Below are 17,037 nucleotides of genomic sequence, written 5' to 3'. Positions count from 1 at the left end.
ATCCTGCTGTGATTTATGTCAGAGAGTGTTTTGCCTATGTTTTCCACTAGCAGTTTTATAGTTTCTGGTCTTACATTTAGATCTTTAATCCATTTTGAGTTTATTTTTGTGTATGGTGTTAGAAAGTGCTCTAGTTTTATTTTTTTACAAGTGCTTGACCGGTTCTCCCAGCACCACTTGTTAAAGAGACTGTCTTTTCTCCACTGTATATTCTTGCCTCCTTTGTCAAAGATAATGTGTCCATAGGTGCATGGATTTATCTCTGGGCTTTCTATTTTGTTCCATTGATCTATATTCCCATCTTTGTGCCAGTACCATACTGTCTTGATGACTGTGGCTTTGTAGTAGAGCCTGAAGTCAGGCAGGTTGATTCCTCCAGTTCCATTCTTCTTTCTCAAGATTGCTTTGGCTATTCGAGATTTTTTTGTATTTCCATACAAATTGTGAAGTCATTTGTTCTAGCTCTGTGAAAAATACCATTGGTAACTTGATAGGGATTGCATTGAATCTATAGATTGCTTTCGGTAGTATACTCATTTTCACTCTATTGATTCTTCTGATCCATGAACACAGTATTTCTCTGTGTTAATTTTATATCCTGAAACTTTACTCTATTCATTGATTAGCTCTAGTAATTTTCTGGTGGAGTCTTTAGGGTTTTCTATGTAGAGGATCATGTCATCTGTAAACAGCAAGAATTTTATACAGAATGAAGTAAGCCAGAAAGAAAAACACCAATACAGTATACTAGCATATATAATGGAATTTAGAAAGATGGTAACAATAATCCTATATGCAAGACAGCTAAAGAGACCAGATGTATAGAACAGTCTTTTGGACTCTGTGGGAGAAGGCGAGGTGGGGAATGATTTGAGAGAATAGCATGGAAACATGTATATTATCATATGTGAAACAGATCGCCAGTCCAGATTCTATGCATGAGACAGGGTGCTCAGGGCTGGTGCACTGGGATTACCCAGAGGGATGGGATGGGGAGGGAGGTGGGAGAGGGGTTCAAGATGGGGAACACGTGTACACCCATGGCTGATTCATGTCAATGTATGGCAAAACCACTACAATATTGTGAAGTAATTAGCCTCCAATTAAAATAAATGAACTAAAAAGTTTTTTTGACTGTTAAAAGTTAAAAAAAAAAAGAAAAGAAAGAGTAAAATAGAACACAGCTACCATGCATGTAGTAGGTATCTGCTAGGATCCTATCCACATTTCATCCCAGACTTCTTACATGAGCTCTAATCCTGTGTATCTATCAGAAATCTTCAATTGGAGGAAGATAAATATTAATACAAATCCCCTGGTAACCTGTACCACTCAACACAGATTTTCCTACCCAGAAAGCATAAACTCACTCATTCCTCATTCTTGCAAGGCCACCATATAGAAGAGAAGTTCAAGTGGGAGAGTGGTAAGACCTTGGTCACTAGGGTCAGACAACCCTCATGGAGATATCTTAGCCTTTTAACTGTGGGACCTGAAAATGATATTTAACTGCTCTGACATTCAGCCTTCCTCATTTTTAAAGTACCAATGTTGGGCACCTAGTGGGGCACTTCAGAAGATGCCATTTTGATTCCCACTTTGCCCCCTACATTCTTTTTTTTTTTTTTTTTACGAAACAAGAGACTTTATTAGGAAGGGGTGCCTGGGTAGAGAGCAGGAGGGTAACGGAACCTCCTGCCTCACCACCTATGCTCCCTACTTTCTCTGCTGTGATAAAACTTCCTGAAGTAGCCCCTTCTAACTTCAATGGATCACTCTAGGACTCTGATTGTGTGATTGATTTTCCCCATTCTCCCTTGAGCCAGCAACAGTCTTCTACTAGACAAAAGTCTTTCTACTAGACAAAAGGACATATGAAAGAATGAACAAACAGGTGAACTCATGAAAGATTTGAGAGCTGGATGGGGTATATAGAAGGAGGTGTTAGTGTGATTCTCAGTTGTTTCACCCGATTATCTGTGTGACAGGTAGTGATATCAACTGGGATGAGCAATGTATAATGGATCCTTTCTGGTGGGAACATGATGAACCATCTTGATTTTGCAATACCTTCGTATACCCAAGTAGGAATGTTAAGAATGTAGCAAGATATTTAGATCAGAGACTGACCTAGAGAGGGAAACGCAGGAGTCATATGTGGATGAACGGCAATTGAAGATATAAGTATAGGTGAGATGGCTGCCAAAGGAGAGAATGTGGAATGAAAGGGAAAGGTGGACAGAAATGGGCACCAAGGAACTCCCAACATATGAACTTCAGGAGTCTTCAGTGAGCACATGACAGAACCAGTATTAAGAGCCCAGGTGTTCATCTCCCAATTCAGCTGTGCTCTTTCCTTTACAAGACGCTACCCCCTAGGATGAACCTCTTTAGAGTGGGCCCAGCCATGGGTCTTTCTATCTAGGATAGCTCCAAAAGAAAGCTGTGGAGTGGCTGTTTATGTGTTCTGTCCACTTTGGACAAGTAACTCCCCCACTTCACTAGACTTATCCCTCCTTTTGTAATGGCCTGCTTCCCTCTACATATAACCCACTAGGATGTTTACTTTGCAAGCCACGTCTTGCCTATTAGGGGAGAGGGGAGAATGTTAAAGGATATTGTATTGTAACTTTATGCCAGAAATCCCTGATGTGGAGAATTGAACAAAGAAGTATACTTGTGTAATGAGAAATATACTTAATGCAGAGTCAGAAAACTTCCATTTCAGTCTCTGCAATTATGGCTGAAAAATAAGGGTGATGCCTTTGCAAAATCAACTGACCATTAATAACATGGATTCTCAATCTCAAGTCTATGTGGTATATTTCAAGTAGTAGAGCTCTGAGTTTTAATATGCAAATCCTTCTTTCATTTTGTGGGCTGGTAATTTCTGGATAACTCCACAGTTTGGTTCATGGAGCAAGTGTGGTTGTATCTTGTGCTGATTTCCATGTGACTAGAAATAGGTTGTTGCACAAATGGGGTTTTTTTAATGCTGCTAGGACGTATTCTATTTCATTATAATGTTTTATTATCATTTTTGGGCTTCCCTTGTGGCTCAGCTGGTAAAGAATCTGCCTGCAATGCTGGAGATCTGGGTTCAATCCCTGGGTTGGGAAGATCCCCTGGAGAAAAGAAAAGCTACCCACTCCAGTATTCTGGCCAGGAGAATTTCATGGACTGTATAGTTCATGGGGTCAAACGGTCAGACACGACTGAGCAACTTTCACTTTCACTATCATTTTGAATCTTTTGTCATGTGCAGTTATTTTTTCACTCATCTTTTATCCTGATTTTTTTTAGAGACTTGAAGGAAGGAATGCTCCTGTAACCAGACATGGTAAGAGCATGAGGTAAAAGGGGAAAACATGTACTAGTAACCTTTAAAACTTAAGTAAATTTGTTTTGACTAGATATGATTTTTTAAATTGAGAAGAACTCAAACAGTACCTGAATATTTACTGTTCACAATGGTAACAAAACTTATTTTTGATATTTATCTATAATTTTTAACCTTGTAATAACTTTTAAACATATTTAGAAATATGAAATTTCCATAGCTATATTCAAGAAAGCATGTTTTTTAATCAAGTAAAATATATAAATTTATTTGTGACAAAGTATCAAACATTATAATTAACCGAGTATTCCACTTTAAAATTACTGACAATCAAGCATAATCTTGTACTGCTTTCGTAGGTTAATTTTGAAAGATAACTGCACGCTGACATTATATTGTAGAGAGTTTAAAAACATACAGAGAGAAGACATCTCAAAAAATGGCAGAGTAATAAGAAATCCAGAGTCCATACCAAAAACTGTCAGAATAAACTTTTGCATCACACTGGAATCTAATTTTTAAATAACACAAACAACTACAGCAGTGTTGCTTTAGAAAAAATGCACGATGTGGGAGGTGTGAGTTAAGTTTTATCTGGGACAAAATGAGGGCTGCAGCTGGGGAGACAGCATCCCAGATAGCTCTGAGAAACTGCTGCTCCAAGGAGGTGAGGGAGGAGCTAGGATATATAGGAGTTTTGCAACAAAGAGCAGGTAGCCAGGAACATCAAAAGACTGCTGATTAGAGAAACCAGATATGTCAAACTACAGAATTTAGTGCTTTTCTCTGTATGGGAAGATGCAAGAGTCTGGACTCACTGTAATCATTCTTTTGATGTGCACCTCAGCTATCTGGGGCCAGTATCCTGTGTTTTCAGATCTTGAGTTTCCTCAGGGTCAGAGTAGGAAGTGGTGCAGTCTGATGGCTTTTAAATGGAAGGTATTCTTTCCTCCCTGAGTTCCCTCAGGGCTCATCAGCTCACCTTCAGTGGTGGCTACAATTGTTGATGACTGTGACATCCTTTGTTTACTGATATGACAGGAAACATGCCATTCGTCAGCAACCAGGGAAAAATCTGTTGAAGAGAGAAGCTCCTGTATTGTAGTTAGAGTGCTGTGGTATTTTAAACTGCCAAGTAGTCATCCCCAACACCCCAGATCAGCTGGTGAAGGCTGCTAGTACCAGAAGGAGCATTATGGAGTTTATTCTCAGTAAATTGTGGCTCTGGATCTCAACTCATCTGGCAGAATGTTTATCTTTGTTTTGCCTGATTCAGAGCTTTCCCAAGGAGTAAAGTGGGTTTTGCTAAAAGCATTTAAAGGCTCAGATATTTGCCCTAGCTGCCTGGGGCAAAGGACAAAACTCAGAATCAGCAATAAATGTAATGAAAAAACTGGGAGGAAGAGGTTGTGAAAGGAGACACATGGGGGAATAAGGGCTTTTAAAAATTCTCAAATATGCAGGGGTATCAAGAAGGCCACACATATGCCCAGAATGGGAATGTGCTTTACAGGCCTAAGGAGACCCCAAGCTTTCACCTCTGGATGTCCTTCAGACTCTGAAAGAAAAGAAAGTGTTAGTCACTCAGTTGTGAGAAAAGAAAGTGTTAGTCACTCAGTTGTGACTGACTTTTTGCCACCCCATGGACTGGAGCCCACCAAGCTCCTCTGTCCATGGGATTCTCCAGGCAAGAATACTGAAGTGAGTTGCCATTTCCTTCTCCAGGGGATCTTCCCAACCCAGGGATTGAAACCAGGTCTTCCGCACTGCAGGCAGGTTCTTTACCATTTGAGCCACCCAGGGAAAGTCTGAAGTAGGAAGTAAAAACTAAGAGAGTTGTAAATTGCCTGGCTAAACACTGAATGAGTTCCCCAGCAAGGACCAATCTGCAAAGATTTGGAAGAGTGTTTCTTCTTTTTTCTTCTTAACTTTCATTGACTCCAGGTATTTATATAAACTGTCCAAACACCAGCTGACCACTAAGTTTAGGCAACAGAGATTTCAGTGGACACACATGATAAAGGATAAAGACTTTACAAAAACAGTTTTGAAAAATCTCTAAACAAAAATTCAACTACAAATCACAATGGCCAGCAACAACAAATCGAGGGGAGAGAGAAGAATATGATTCCCAGAGGTAACACATAGTAATAGTCAAAATGTCCAGTTTCAACAGGAAAAAGATTATGAGGCATGCAAATAAAATATGGCTTATTCACAGGAAAAAAAAATTAATAGAAACTGTCCTTCAGAAGGGCTTCCCAGGTGGCGCTAGTTGTAAAGAACTTGCCTGCCAATGCAGGTAGACATAAGAGATGTGGGTTCGATCCCTGGGTCAGGAAGATCCCCTGGAGGAGGGCATGACAACCCACTCCAGTATTCTGGCCTGGAGAATCCCATGGACAGAAGAGCCTTGTGAGCTACAGTTCATGGGGTCACAAAGAATTAGACATGACTGAAGCAACTTCAGAAAACTAAGGTCATGGCATCTGGTCCCATCACTTCATGGGAAATAGATGGAGAAACAGTGGAAACAGTGTCAGACTTTATTTTGGGGGGCTCCAAAATCAGTGCAGATGGTGACTGAAATTAAAAGACGCTTACTCCTTGGAAGGAAAGTTATGACCAACCTAGATAGCATAGTAAAAAGCAGAGACATTACTTTGCCAACAAAGGTCCATCTAGTCAAGGCTATGGTTTTCCAGTGGTCATGTATGGATGTGAGAGTTGGACTGTGAAGAAAGCTGAGCACCGAAGAATTGATGCTTTTGAACTGTGGTGTTGGAGAAGACTCTTGAGAGTCCCTTGGACTGCAAGGAGATCTATCCAGTCCATTCTGAAGGAGATCAGTCCTGGGTGTTCTTTGGAAGGACTGATGCTAAAGCTGAAGCTCCAGTACTTTGGCCACCTCATGTGAAGAGTTGACTCATTGGAAAAGACTCTGATGCTGGGAGGGATTGGGGGCAGGAGGAAAAGGGGACGACAGAGGATGAGATGGCTGGATGGTATCACCAACTCGATGAACGTGAGTTTGAGTGAACTCCAGGAGATAGTGATGGACAGGGAGGCCTGGCATACTGCGATTCATGGGGTCGCAAAGAGTTGGACACGACTGAGCAACTGAAATGAACTGAACTGAACTGAACTGAAGCAACTTAACATGCGCATTACTCAGAAAGCCCAGAGATTGGACTTATTAGGCAAAAACTTTAAATCAACTGTCTTTAATATTATCAAAATGGTAAAGGATAAAGAACTAAAATAAACCAGGGAAATGATGTCTCACCAAATAGAGAATGTCAATAAACAGGAAAAAAATGATAAATAGAAACCAACAGAAATCCTGAAGCTGAAAAGTACAGTAGCTGAAATGAAAAATTAAATATCAAGGTTCAACATCAAAAGTAAACAGGCAGAAGAAGGAATCAGGAAACTTTAAGCTAAGTCTATTACTCTGTCTGAGGAGCAGAAAGAAAAAAGAGAGAAAAGGAAGAAAGATTATTTGAAGAAATGATGGATAGAATTTTTAAAATTCAAGGAAAATCACAAACACACACATCCAAGAAGCTCAACAAACAAAGCAGGATACACTCACCAAGACACAGTGCCATCAAATTGTCATAGCCAGGGGGTTTCTCCAGTGGCTTATTGGTAAAGAATCCACCTGCAGCAGAGGCGACAAAGGAGACATGGATTCCATCCCTGGGTCAGGAAGATTCCCTGGAGGAGGGTACGACAACACACTCCAGTATTCACACCTGGAGAATCCCATGGACAGAGGAGCCTGGCAGGCTATGATCCATAGGGTCGCAAAGAGTCGTACACGACCGAAGCAACTTAAGCACATGTTAATGATATAATGGTTGTCATTAAAAGAGTCCTTGTAGAAGTGCACAAAGTGGTATGTCTGGGATTTACTTCAAAGATAACCTCTAAGGGTGGAAAGTGGGTAAGGGGATATAGATTAAATAAGATTGACCATGAGTTGTCCCGATACATTTTCAGTTGTGGTGTACACTCAGTGATGAGTACATTGCCTTTCATTATACTGTTCTATTTTTGCATGTTTGAAATTTTCCATAATAAAAGATAAAGTTAATGTAAACTATAAATAGAAGGAATTTTTAATCAAAAATGGGAACCAAAAAAAGTGTGAAAATAATTAGAAACAACACCATCTCCTCGACTCATTTCCTGTTCCCCACTCTCCCCTATGCATTTGTGGTCAGAGAAAATAAGAAAATGGTGGACAATCATGATAAGGAGAATATAACAGCTTGGGAGTGAAGTGGGTGGGACACCTTGCTCATCACTGATATTCTTGCATTAATTTTGTTTTTTAGAATACTGCATTAAAGTGTGATTATCTTCAGTGCTGAGGGGTTTAGCCTCCCCTAAAATGCTATGCCTAAATTCCAGCAGAGGGAGGGGTGTATCCTGGGTGCAGAGGAGAGAAAAGGGAAGTCCTCAGAAAAGAAATGGGAATGGCTATCGGCCCCGTGAAGATATTGCCCTTAGGTGGCCGGCAGAGAAAGGCCCAGGAACACGTGAAGAAAGGAGGGTTCTGCGGCCGGCTCCTGGACAAGCGTCACGGGGCGGCGGGTGGTGGTGGTGAGGAGTGAGGGGCAACGGAAAGTGTGTGTGCACCACCAAGGGCTCTGCGAGACCCCGAGGGGCAGGAAGGGCGGGGCGAGGGCGTGGCTTTCCGCGGTGACACAAGCCCATGTAACCGGCCAGTGCCTCGTCTTGCTTGCACGCTTGCTCTCGCGTCAGACCCGGCGGTCGCCTCCGCGCCTCTTGGTACCTGCTCCGGGTGGCCCTGAGGGAGCGCGGGCCGGGGACGACCCCTAAGAGGAGAAGCGAGAGGAGCAGGTAAGGGACCCAGAGCGGGGTCCGCAAAGGTGGCGCCGGCGAGCGGACGCAGCCTGAGGACCTCTCCTCGGGAGTCCGCTGCCTCGGAGTGGAGACTGCAGCCCCAACGCCACTCCGCCCCCGCCCCGACACCCGGCGTTTGGCCGCCGAAAGCGGCAGGCCTTCCTGGGGGCTGGGGTGGGGGACGGGCCGGGAGGCCTTAAGGCCGCAGGCCTTTGCTAACACCTGCTTCTCGCACGGTAGCGAGCTTTTCCCACACCCCTGCCCCGCCCCCGTTCTTCTGGGATTGTAAAATGTTGGTCGGCGCGGCGTGTGGGGACTGGGAGACGGGCGGTTGACCGTGGGAGCGGGGCACACTGGGTGGGGGTGGCTGGGGGTAGGGGACCTGGGCCCGGGAAGGGGCCGAGCACCCGGCTGCAGCAGCCCCCTGCCCCCACCCCGACCCTCTGCAGGTCTGCGAGTCGAAGTGTTGCGGCGGCGCACTTGCAGCAAGAATCAGGAGGAGCAGGAGACAGCAAGGATAGGCCCAGGTCGGTGCGAGGGACAGTTGGGCGGTGGGAGCCCGTGGGGGGAACGTGGGGAAGACCCTAAGACTCCAAATGCTCCCTGCAACCCCGTCCTCCATTTTGGTGCCTGCAGAGACCTGGGCCTGGATCGGCAGGGAAAATGGGGGGGGGGTTTGGGGCGCGGGAGCGGGGCTAGTGCTCGGACTGGGGGCTTCCTAGAGGGCATAGGAGGCTTCCCAGGTGGGAAAAGGAAAATTTGAAAAGCCTTTGACCACCAGGACTGGGAATCTTGAGAGGTGCGTAGTAGGGCATCTGTCCTCAGTGCTGATCATTCCACCCAGAAAATAGCCCCTTGTTGCATCTTCTGTCTCCTAGGAGCAATGGCGTCCAAAGAGGAACGAGCAATAGAAAGTTTCAACATGGAAGATGCCCAACAGGAAAACGAAGGAGGGGACCAGGCCCCTTTGAAGACTGGAGACGAATCACGCGACTTGGGAGGGGGCAAAGTCCAGAAGTCTGGAGGAAATATCAGGCTGGGATGGGTTAGACGGCTTGTCCCTAATTTTCGATGGGCTATACCCAACAGGCGTATTGATCACAATGAAGTGGGAAATAATGTAGAAAAGCATATTGGGCAAATGGTAGAAATCAAGAGAAAGACTAAGAAGCAGCAGATGAGACATCATGTGCCCTACCAAACTCCTGAACCTGACAATCATTATGAGTTTTGCCTTATACCTTGAATATTAAGAGTTTTCCTGAGGTTAATAATGTGGCCTCTGCTCTACATGCTTGTAGTTTTTGTGAGTTACTTTTTCTGTAAATCTTTTGGTGTTTCCACTTACCAGTTTCTAACTGAATACTATTTTGTCTCATTGTATAACTTTCTGTCAGCAGGGCAATTTCATTCAGTTATAAGAAAAAGTATTCTTTTCATAATATGAAATTAATAAAGCAGTTTTAAAAGCAATCTTCCTGGTACACACCTTGTTTTATTTTTTGTTAATGTTACTTTTCTAGCTCCCTAGACACAAAATATCAATTGTCTTTGGTTATTTTTTGTCCTCAACCAACCAGGAAGGGTCATATTCATAATTCAATATCTAATAGAAGTTTAAGAATGCATTGTTGTTGTTGAGTCGCTAAGTGTGTCCAACTCTTTGTGATCCCATAAACTGCAGCATGCCGGGCCTCCCTGTCCTTCACTATCTCCCTGAGTTTGCTCAAACTCATGTCTATTGAGTCAGTGATGCCATCCAACCATCTCATTCTCTGTTGTCCCCTTCTCCTCCTGCCCTCAATCTTTCTCATCAGGGTCTTTTCCAATGAGTTGGCTCTTTGCATCAGGTGGCCAAAGTATTGGAGCTTCAGCTTCAGCACCAGTCCTTGCAATGAATATTCAGGGTTGATTTTCTTTAGGATTGACTGGTTTGATCTCCTTGCATGTCCTACTGTTTTCAAGGAGTGTGAGTCCACCATCTTCATAAAAATACCTTAGTGGGGGAAGCTCTCTGAGAATGTGGGACCTCTGGTTTCTATCCTTTAGAACAAGAGCACTACTTAGTCTCTCAGTGAATGTGCGACCCTATGGACTGCAGCCTGACAGGCTCCTCCGCCCATGAGGATTCTCGACAAAACTATTGGAGTGGGTTGCCATGCCCTCCTCAGGGGATCTTCCCAACCCAGGGACTGAACCCAGGTCTCCCACATTGCAGGCAGATTCTTTACAAGCTGAGCCACCAGGGAAGCCCAGAACCAGAGTGGGAACTCCAAATGATCCCGTTTTTAGTACGTTTTCCGGGTAATTCTAGTGTATATCACTAGAGGCCACTATTGTATGTGTGTATGTTGGAAAGTGAAGTGTTAGTCGCTTAGCCCTGTCTGAAAAGTGAAGTGTTAGTTGCTTGGTCCTGTCTGACTCTGCGACCACATAGACTGTAGCTCACCAACCTCCTCTGTCCATGGAATTGTCCAAGCAAGAATACTGGAGTGGGTTGCCATTTCCTTCTCGAGGGGATCTTCCCCACCCAGGGATCAAACCCGTGTCTTCTGTGTCTCCTGCATTGCAGGCAGATTATTCACTGACTAAGCCACTGTATGTATATTTCATGAACACATATGTGTATCATGTCACATTAAGTGTAAATGAAGTAAGTGTAATAACATGATGAATAATTCCTGAATTCACTGGGCAAAAGCATTAAAAAAGGAAAGTACAAGACCTTAAAGTAGACTGATTATAAAAAAGGTAGGGACAATGGCAGATGAGGGTACTGAAGTTGAGATGCCAAGTACCAAGGTTACCTTCTGCTGTACATTTTGGTGGGGGGGGGGCGGTGGTCTGACTTGGGCTTTTTCTGTAGGACTTTGTCATCTGGAAATGGAGAATATTTGACTATTTTAGCTGACAACAAGCTCAAGAAGACCAGACTCAGCAAGACTGAGGCTGTTTTTCTGTGTTTTGCTTTTTTGTCTTTCCAATGTAGAGTGGTTAATTTTTAGAATAGAGCAGAAAGAAATCTCAAATATCCTTCAATCCAGTGTTCTTCATAGTGGGAATTGTTGCAAATTACAGCTCTTGAAATCAGTTTTGTGGGTCACAACAAGCAATTTTTTAAAAAGAAATGCATTTGTTCATCACCCACAAGTCGTTTTAAGAATTACTACTTTGAAAAGCTTGTTTTAGTTTTACATATAAGAAATAATGTCACCTTATAAGATGTATTTCTAACATCTTAAACCAGCCCCTGGGGTCTCTGTAAACTGAAAGAAGCTGAAAACTCTTGAGTCTTTCACATAGGACACTTTCTCTCTCGTTTTCATTTTTGGAAGTTTCCTACACTCATCACAACTTGTTGAGTATAGCTTCATGGAAATAACCTATTGAGATCCTTTCTGATAGAGATCTGAAAAGGATGCCATTAGGCCAAATGTTTCCAAGTGAATGGCAGAATTTGGTCCAGAAGTAAATCAGTCAGGAGGACCAATTTCTGCAGAAAGGTTAGAGAAGAGCAGAGCCGCTGGGGATGTGCCCCTCCAGCACTTCACATCCACTAGCAAGGCTAGTATCCAAAAAAAAAAAAAAAAAAAGCGAACAGTAGAAACAGAGAAGTGGGAACATGAGCACGACTCAGTTTGGTGGTGTTAGCTTTAAAGATAGAGGACAGGGGCTCTGAGAAAAGGAATGTGGGCAGGCTTGAGAGGCTCAAAAAATAGAGAAATGTATTCTTCTCTGGAGTCTCCATAATGAATGCAGCCCTGCTGACACCTTGAACAAAAAAATCAGTACCAAGGGTTGACAAGGATGTGGAGAACTATAACCTTCAAGCATTGCTGGTGGAAAAGTGTAATCATGCACTTGCCGTGGAAAGCATTGTGGCAGTCCTCCTAAAAGTTCTATGTAGAGCTACCATTCGACCTAGCAATTCCACTTGTAGGTATATACTCAAGAGAATTGAAAACGTGTTCGCAAAACCTGTACACAAATGTTTATAATAGCATTACAAGCATACCTCAGAGATATTGCAAGTTCAGTTCCAGAATAGCAATAAAGTGGATATCACAATAAAGCAAGTCACAATATTATGTTTATATTACACTGCAGTCTATTAAGTGTGCAATAGCATTATGTCTAAAAAATACATATCTGAATGTAAAAATACCTTATCAATAAAAATACCAAAACAATTACAATAGAAACATTAAAGATCATCAATCATGAATCACTGTAACAAATATAGTAACAATAAAAAGTTTGAAATATTGCAAAAATTACCAAGGTGTAACACAGAAACACAAAGTGAGCAAAAGCTCTTTCAAAAATGTCACCAATAGACTTTTTACTCAAGGCAGGATTGCCACAAACTTTCTATTTGTAAAAACCACAATAAAACAGAGTGCAATAAAATGAGGTCTGCCTCGAGGTATGAGGTATGATTTGTAGTATATAGCAAATCAAAAACTTAGGGGAGACTTCTGATTAAATTTTGCAAGTTGACTACAAGATTTTTTGTCTTCCTTTCTTTGTGAAATCTCACAAGAATTAAGTGGAAGTAGCTCAGTCATGTCTGACTCTTTGCAACCCCATGGGGTATACAGTCCATGGAATTCTCTAGACCAGAATACTGGAGTGGGTAGCCTTTCCCTTCTCCAGGGTATCTTCCCAACCCAAGGATTGAACCCATGTCTCCCACATTGTAGGCAGATTCTTTACCAGCTGAACCACAAGGAAAGCCCAAGTAAACTAATAATCCTTTCTTAACTTTCTACTTTGGAATAATTTTACATCTATAGAAGAGTTGCAAAGGTAGTAAGGAGAGTTCCTGTATACCTTTCATTTAGATTCCCCTAAGTTAACGTATTTCACCTATTAAAATAAGAAATTAACATTAGTTCAGTACTATTAACTAAGCTAGACACATTATACAAATGTTAACAAGTTTTCCCCCAAGTCCTCCCCCCACCCAAGGTTCAATCCAGGATACTGATTGTATTTAGCCATCATGTCTCCTCGTTCTCCTACATTCTCTGACAGTTCCTTATTATTTTATTTTTTTTAATAATCTTAACACTTTTTGAAGAGTACTTATCAGCTGTTTTGTAGGATGGCGCTCAATTTGGACTTGTCTGATGTTTTCCCATGATAACTGGGATTACTATGAGATTTGGGGAATAAGACCAGAGTTGATAGCTCTTTTTATCATTCATATAAATTATATATCAACATGACTTATTGGTGGTGGTGTTTACTTTGATCCCTTAGCTAAGCTTTTCCTCTGTAAATTTCTATTTCTCCATTTCCATACTCTATTTCTTAGAAATCAGTCATCTAGTCCAGCTTATAGTCAATAGAATGGGGAGGTTGGTTAAGCTTCACCTCTTGGAGGAAGAAGTACCAAAGAATTTGTGAGTATAAAAATAAACACAATTATTAATTAAAATTTGGAGGTAAGATACTTTGAAGCTATGCAAATATCTTGATTTTCCTTAAAGTTTTGCCCATTAGGTTTAAACATTCATCAGTGCATCTTACCTGCATCAAATTACTACTTTGGTGTTCTAATGGTGATTTTCTATGTCCCTCATATCACCTACATTTATTACTTGGAATTATTCTGTAAGTAAGTCTTACCTTATTTATTTAATCATTAATTTATATCAGTATTGCTGTTGTTGTTTAGTTGCTAAGTCATGTCCAGCTATTTTGTGACCCCATGGACTGTAGCCTGCCAGGCTCCTCTGTCCATGGGATGCCCCAGGCAAGAACAATGGAGTGAGTTGCCATTTCCTTCTCCAGGGGATCTTCCTGACCCAGGGATTGAACACACGTCTCCTGCATTGCAGGCAGATTCCTTACCACTGAGCTACCTAGATGTTTTATTCTTTGTGATATAATCAAATAGCATCTGATTTTCTCAAATTGATCCAGTTTTGTCCTTTAGAAGCTCTTTGGTATTGGCTCATGTCCCTTTGACATGTCCAATGTGTTAGGCAGAATTTTAAAGATATTCCCCTCAAGATTCCTGTCCTTCAATAAAATACTAATCTTGGTATTGCTGTAAGGAGATTTTTTTCAGATATAATTTAACACTCAATCAGTTGACTTTAAGAGTGGGAGATGATCTTGGATTATCCTGATCTGCTGAGTAAAATCACGTGAGTTGTTGAAGGAGAGAACCTTCTCTAGCTGGTGGCAGAAGAGGAAGGCAGAAAAGAAAAGAGAGGATGTCTAGGACATTCAAAGCAAGAGATTAATTCAATTTGTCATTGCTGGGTTTGTAAAATGGAGGTGACCAAGAGCCAAGAAATATAAGGAGTCTCTAGACACTGGAGGAAAAAAAAAAAACCCTCAGTCAACAGCCAGGAAGGAAACAGGGACCGCAGTCCTCTAACTGCACAGATTGAATTCAGCCAACAACCTGAATGAGTCCAGCAGCAGGTTCCTACTCAGAACCTTCAGATAGGAGTCCAAGCTTACTGCCACCCTGATTTCAGCATTCTGAGACCTTAAGCAAGGAATCCAGCTGAGCCCGCCTGGATTTCCGTTTTAAGCCACTACTTTTGTGGTTATTTGTTACACAGCAAAGGAAAACAAATACATTTACATATTCTTTACAAAACACTTCTTTACCTTCTAGTACTACAAGACATTCCAGGTTCATCTTGTACTTTCCCTGCCCCGATCCTAGGATCAACTATTTCTTCAAGGAGTCATGGTTCCTTTTATTAGAAAATGGTATTTAGAAACCAAGATCTGTGCCCTATGTGTGTTCATTGCTAATGGGGCAGCATTGTGTCTAGGCCCTCTCAGTGGACAGAACGAATTGTGCACACACACACACACACACACACACACACACACACAGGAGTTCATATTGATGTCTCTGACACTAAATCCTTTCCTTTTTGCAACTTCTTTCTCTGACATGAGAAACTTGGCTTCCACTATCTACAACATATAATATAAATGTCTTTGTTTAACCTTCATACACATGCAATGTATGGCTATACATGTAATGAACTGCTATACTACACTCTGAAATGGATATACCAACTAGAATACAGTTAATTTTGTCTTTTGCTTTGCAGTACCCAGTCAAAGGGTTTCGCTGGTAGCTCAATGGTAAAGAATTCGCCTGCCAATGCAGGACACGTGGGTTCAATTGCTGGGTTGGTACAATCCGGTGGAGAAGAAAATGGCAATTCTCTCCAATATTCTAGCCTGGGAAATCCCATGGACAGAGGAGCCTGGCAGGTTACAGTCCATGGGGTTGCACAGAGTCAGACATGACTTAGTGACTAAACACTACTACCACCCGGTCAAACGTCATTTCTTAAAGTTACCTGGGTCATCTCCATTATTCCCTATCCACTTCAAGGAAGTGATTTCATACATTTTGCTATGGTATGAATGTTTGTGTCTCCCCAAAGTTAATTTGTTGAAATGTTAATGTGCAATGTGATTGTACTAGGAGATACTCAGTCATGAAGGCAGACTTTTCATGGATGGAGTTAGTGTCCTTATAAAAGAGACCCCAGAGAGCTCCCTAATCCTTTCCACCATGTGAGGACGCAGTGAGACTGGCAACCTACAACCCAGAAAACAATCTTCACTAAAATTCGACCATGCTGGCACCTTGATCTTTGACTTCCAACCTCCAGAAATGTGAGAAATAAATTTCTTTTGTTTATAAGCTACCCAGCCTGTGGTGTTTTATTATAGCAGCCCAAATAGACTAAGACATGCGTAATTTCACTTAGATGTATCTGTACTCTTTCCTGTATTCTCCTGACAGTCTAGTTGATTTTTAAAACTTCCATGTAGAAGGCTTTCTCAACTTTGGTACTGTTGACATTTTGGGCTGGATCATCTTTTGTTTGGATGGTTGTCCTGTGAGTTGTTGGATGTTTATCAATATTCCTAGTCTCCTACTAGGGTGCCAGTAGCACCAAATTCCCCAGTGTGAGAACAAAAAATGTCTGCAGGTACTCCTAAATATCCCCTTATGGGCAAAATCACTCCCAGTTTAGAAGCACTAGCACAGGTAAAAGTCACTCTGTGGTGTACGGTTTTATGGGTTTACATATGCAGGTTAATCACCATAATAATGTATAGAAGAGTTCTACCACCCTAAAAATTCCTTTTTGCAGCCTGTTTGCTATCAAACACATCCATTACCTCCAATCCCTGTGACCCACTGATCTGATTTTTTTTTTTTTGGCCACAGAGCTTGTGGCACCTTAGTTCCCCAACCAGGAATTGAACCCCGGTCACAGCAGTGAAAGTGCTGAGTCCTAACCACTGGACCATCAGGGAATTCCCTCACTGATTTGATTTTACTTCCATAATTTTAACTTTTTTAGTACATCATATAAATGTAATCACACAATATGTTTCCCTTAGTATCTGACTTTATTCAACTAGTATAATGCACTTAAATTTTACATGAATACATGTTGTTGCATGAAACAAAAGTGTATTTCTTTTTACTGCTGAGTAGTATTCCATTTTATATATGTGCCAATATTTATTTATATATTCAACTGTTGAAAAACATCTGGATTATTCCCAGATTTTGGAGACTATGAATAATGCTACTATGATTATTCATTTGCAGGTTTTTGTGTGAATATGAGTTTGAAATTCACTGAGCCATATGGTAAATATATATTCAACTTTATATTAAAGTGCCAATTTGTTTTACAACATAGCTCTATCATTTTGCATTCCCAAAAGCAATGCATGAGAGTTCTTCTTTCACTTTCTCACCACCGTATGCAATTGTGGAGGGTAATAAAATTTTATCCATCCTAATAAGT

At 41.6% G+C, this 17,037-nt stretch overlaps 1 protein-coding gene and 1 non-coding gene across 10 annotated transcripts in view; one reads left to right on the top strand and one right to left on the bottom strand.

The window, feature by feature from the left end:
* Positions 1 to 9,688, top strand: part of BEX4 (brain expressed X-linked 4) — a 75,641-nt gene extending 65,953 nt beyond the window's left edge. For 5 of the 9 annotated variants that reach the window (XM_042242278.1, XM_042242276.1, XM_042242277.1 and 2 more), the window contains 2 exons: positions 8,665 to 8,742; positions 9,094 to 9,688. In XM_042242278.1, coding sequence (XP_042098212.1) covers positions 8,665 to 8,742; positions 9,094 to 9,461 — 446 coding nt within the window. In that variant the 3' untranslated portion in view covers positions 9,462 to 9,688. Of the gene's footprint in view, positions 1 to 3,303; positions 3,341 to 8,111; positions 8,213 to 8,664; positions 8,743 to 9,093 lie in introns of those variants that run through there. The other 4 variants (XM_060408108.1, XM_042242279.1, XM_027962803.2 and 1 more) reach the window with 2 other exon arrangements.
* A 6,774-nt stretch (positions 9,689 to 16,462) lies between these two features.
* Positions 16,463 to 16,534, bottom strand: TRNAE-UUC (transfer RNA glutamic acid (anticodon UUC)). Its single transcript has one exon. It is a non-coding gene; the product is annotated as a tRNA-Glu (tRNA).
* Positions 16,535 to 17,037: the final 503 nt, after the last annotated feature.

The sequence above is a fragment of the Ovis aries genome, chromosome X (genome assembly GCF_016772045.2).
Source record: "Ovis aries strain OAR_USU_Benz2616 breed Rambouillet chromosome X, ARS-UI_Ramb_v3.0, whole genome shotgun sequence".
Lineage (NCBI taxonomy): Eukaryota > Metazoa > Chordata > Mammalia > Artiodactyla > Bovidae > Ovis > Ovis aries.
Note: the sequence above shows the minus strand (reverse complement) of the source record. Positions and strands in the feature narration are given on the sequence as shown.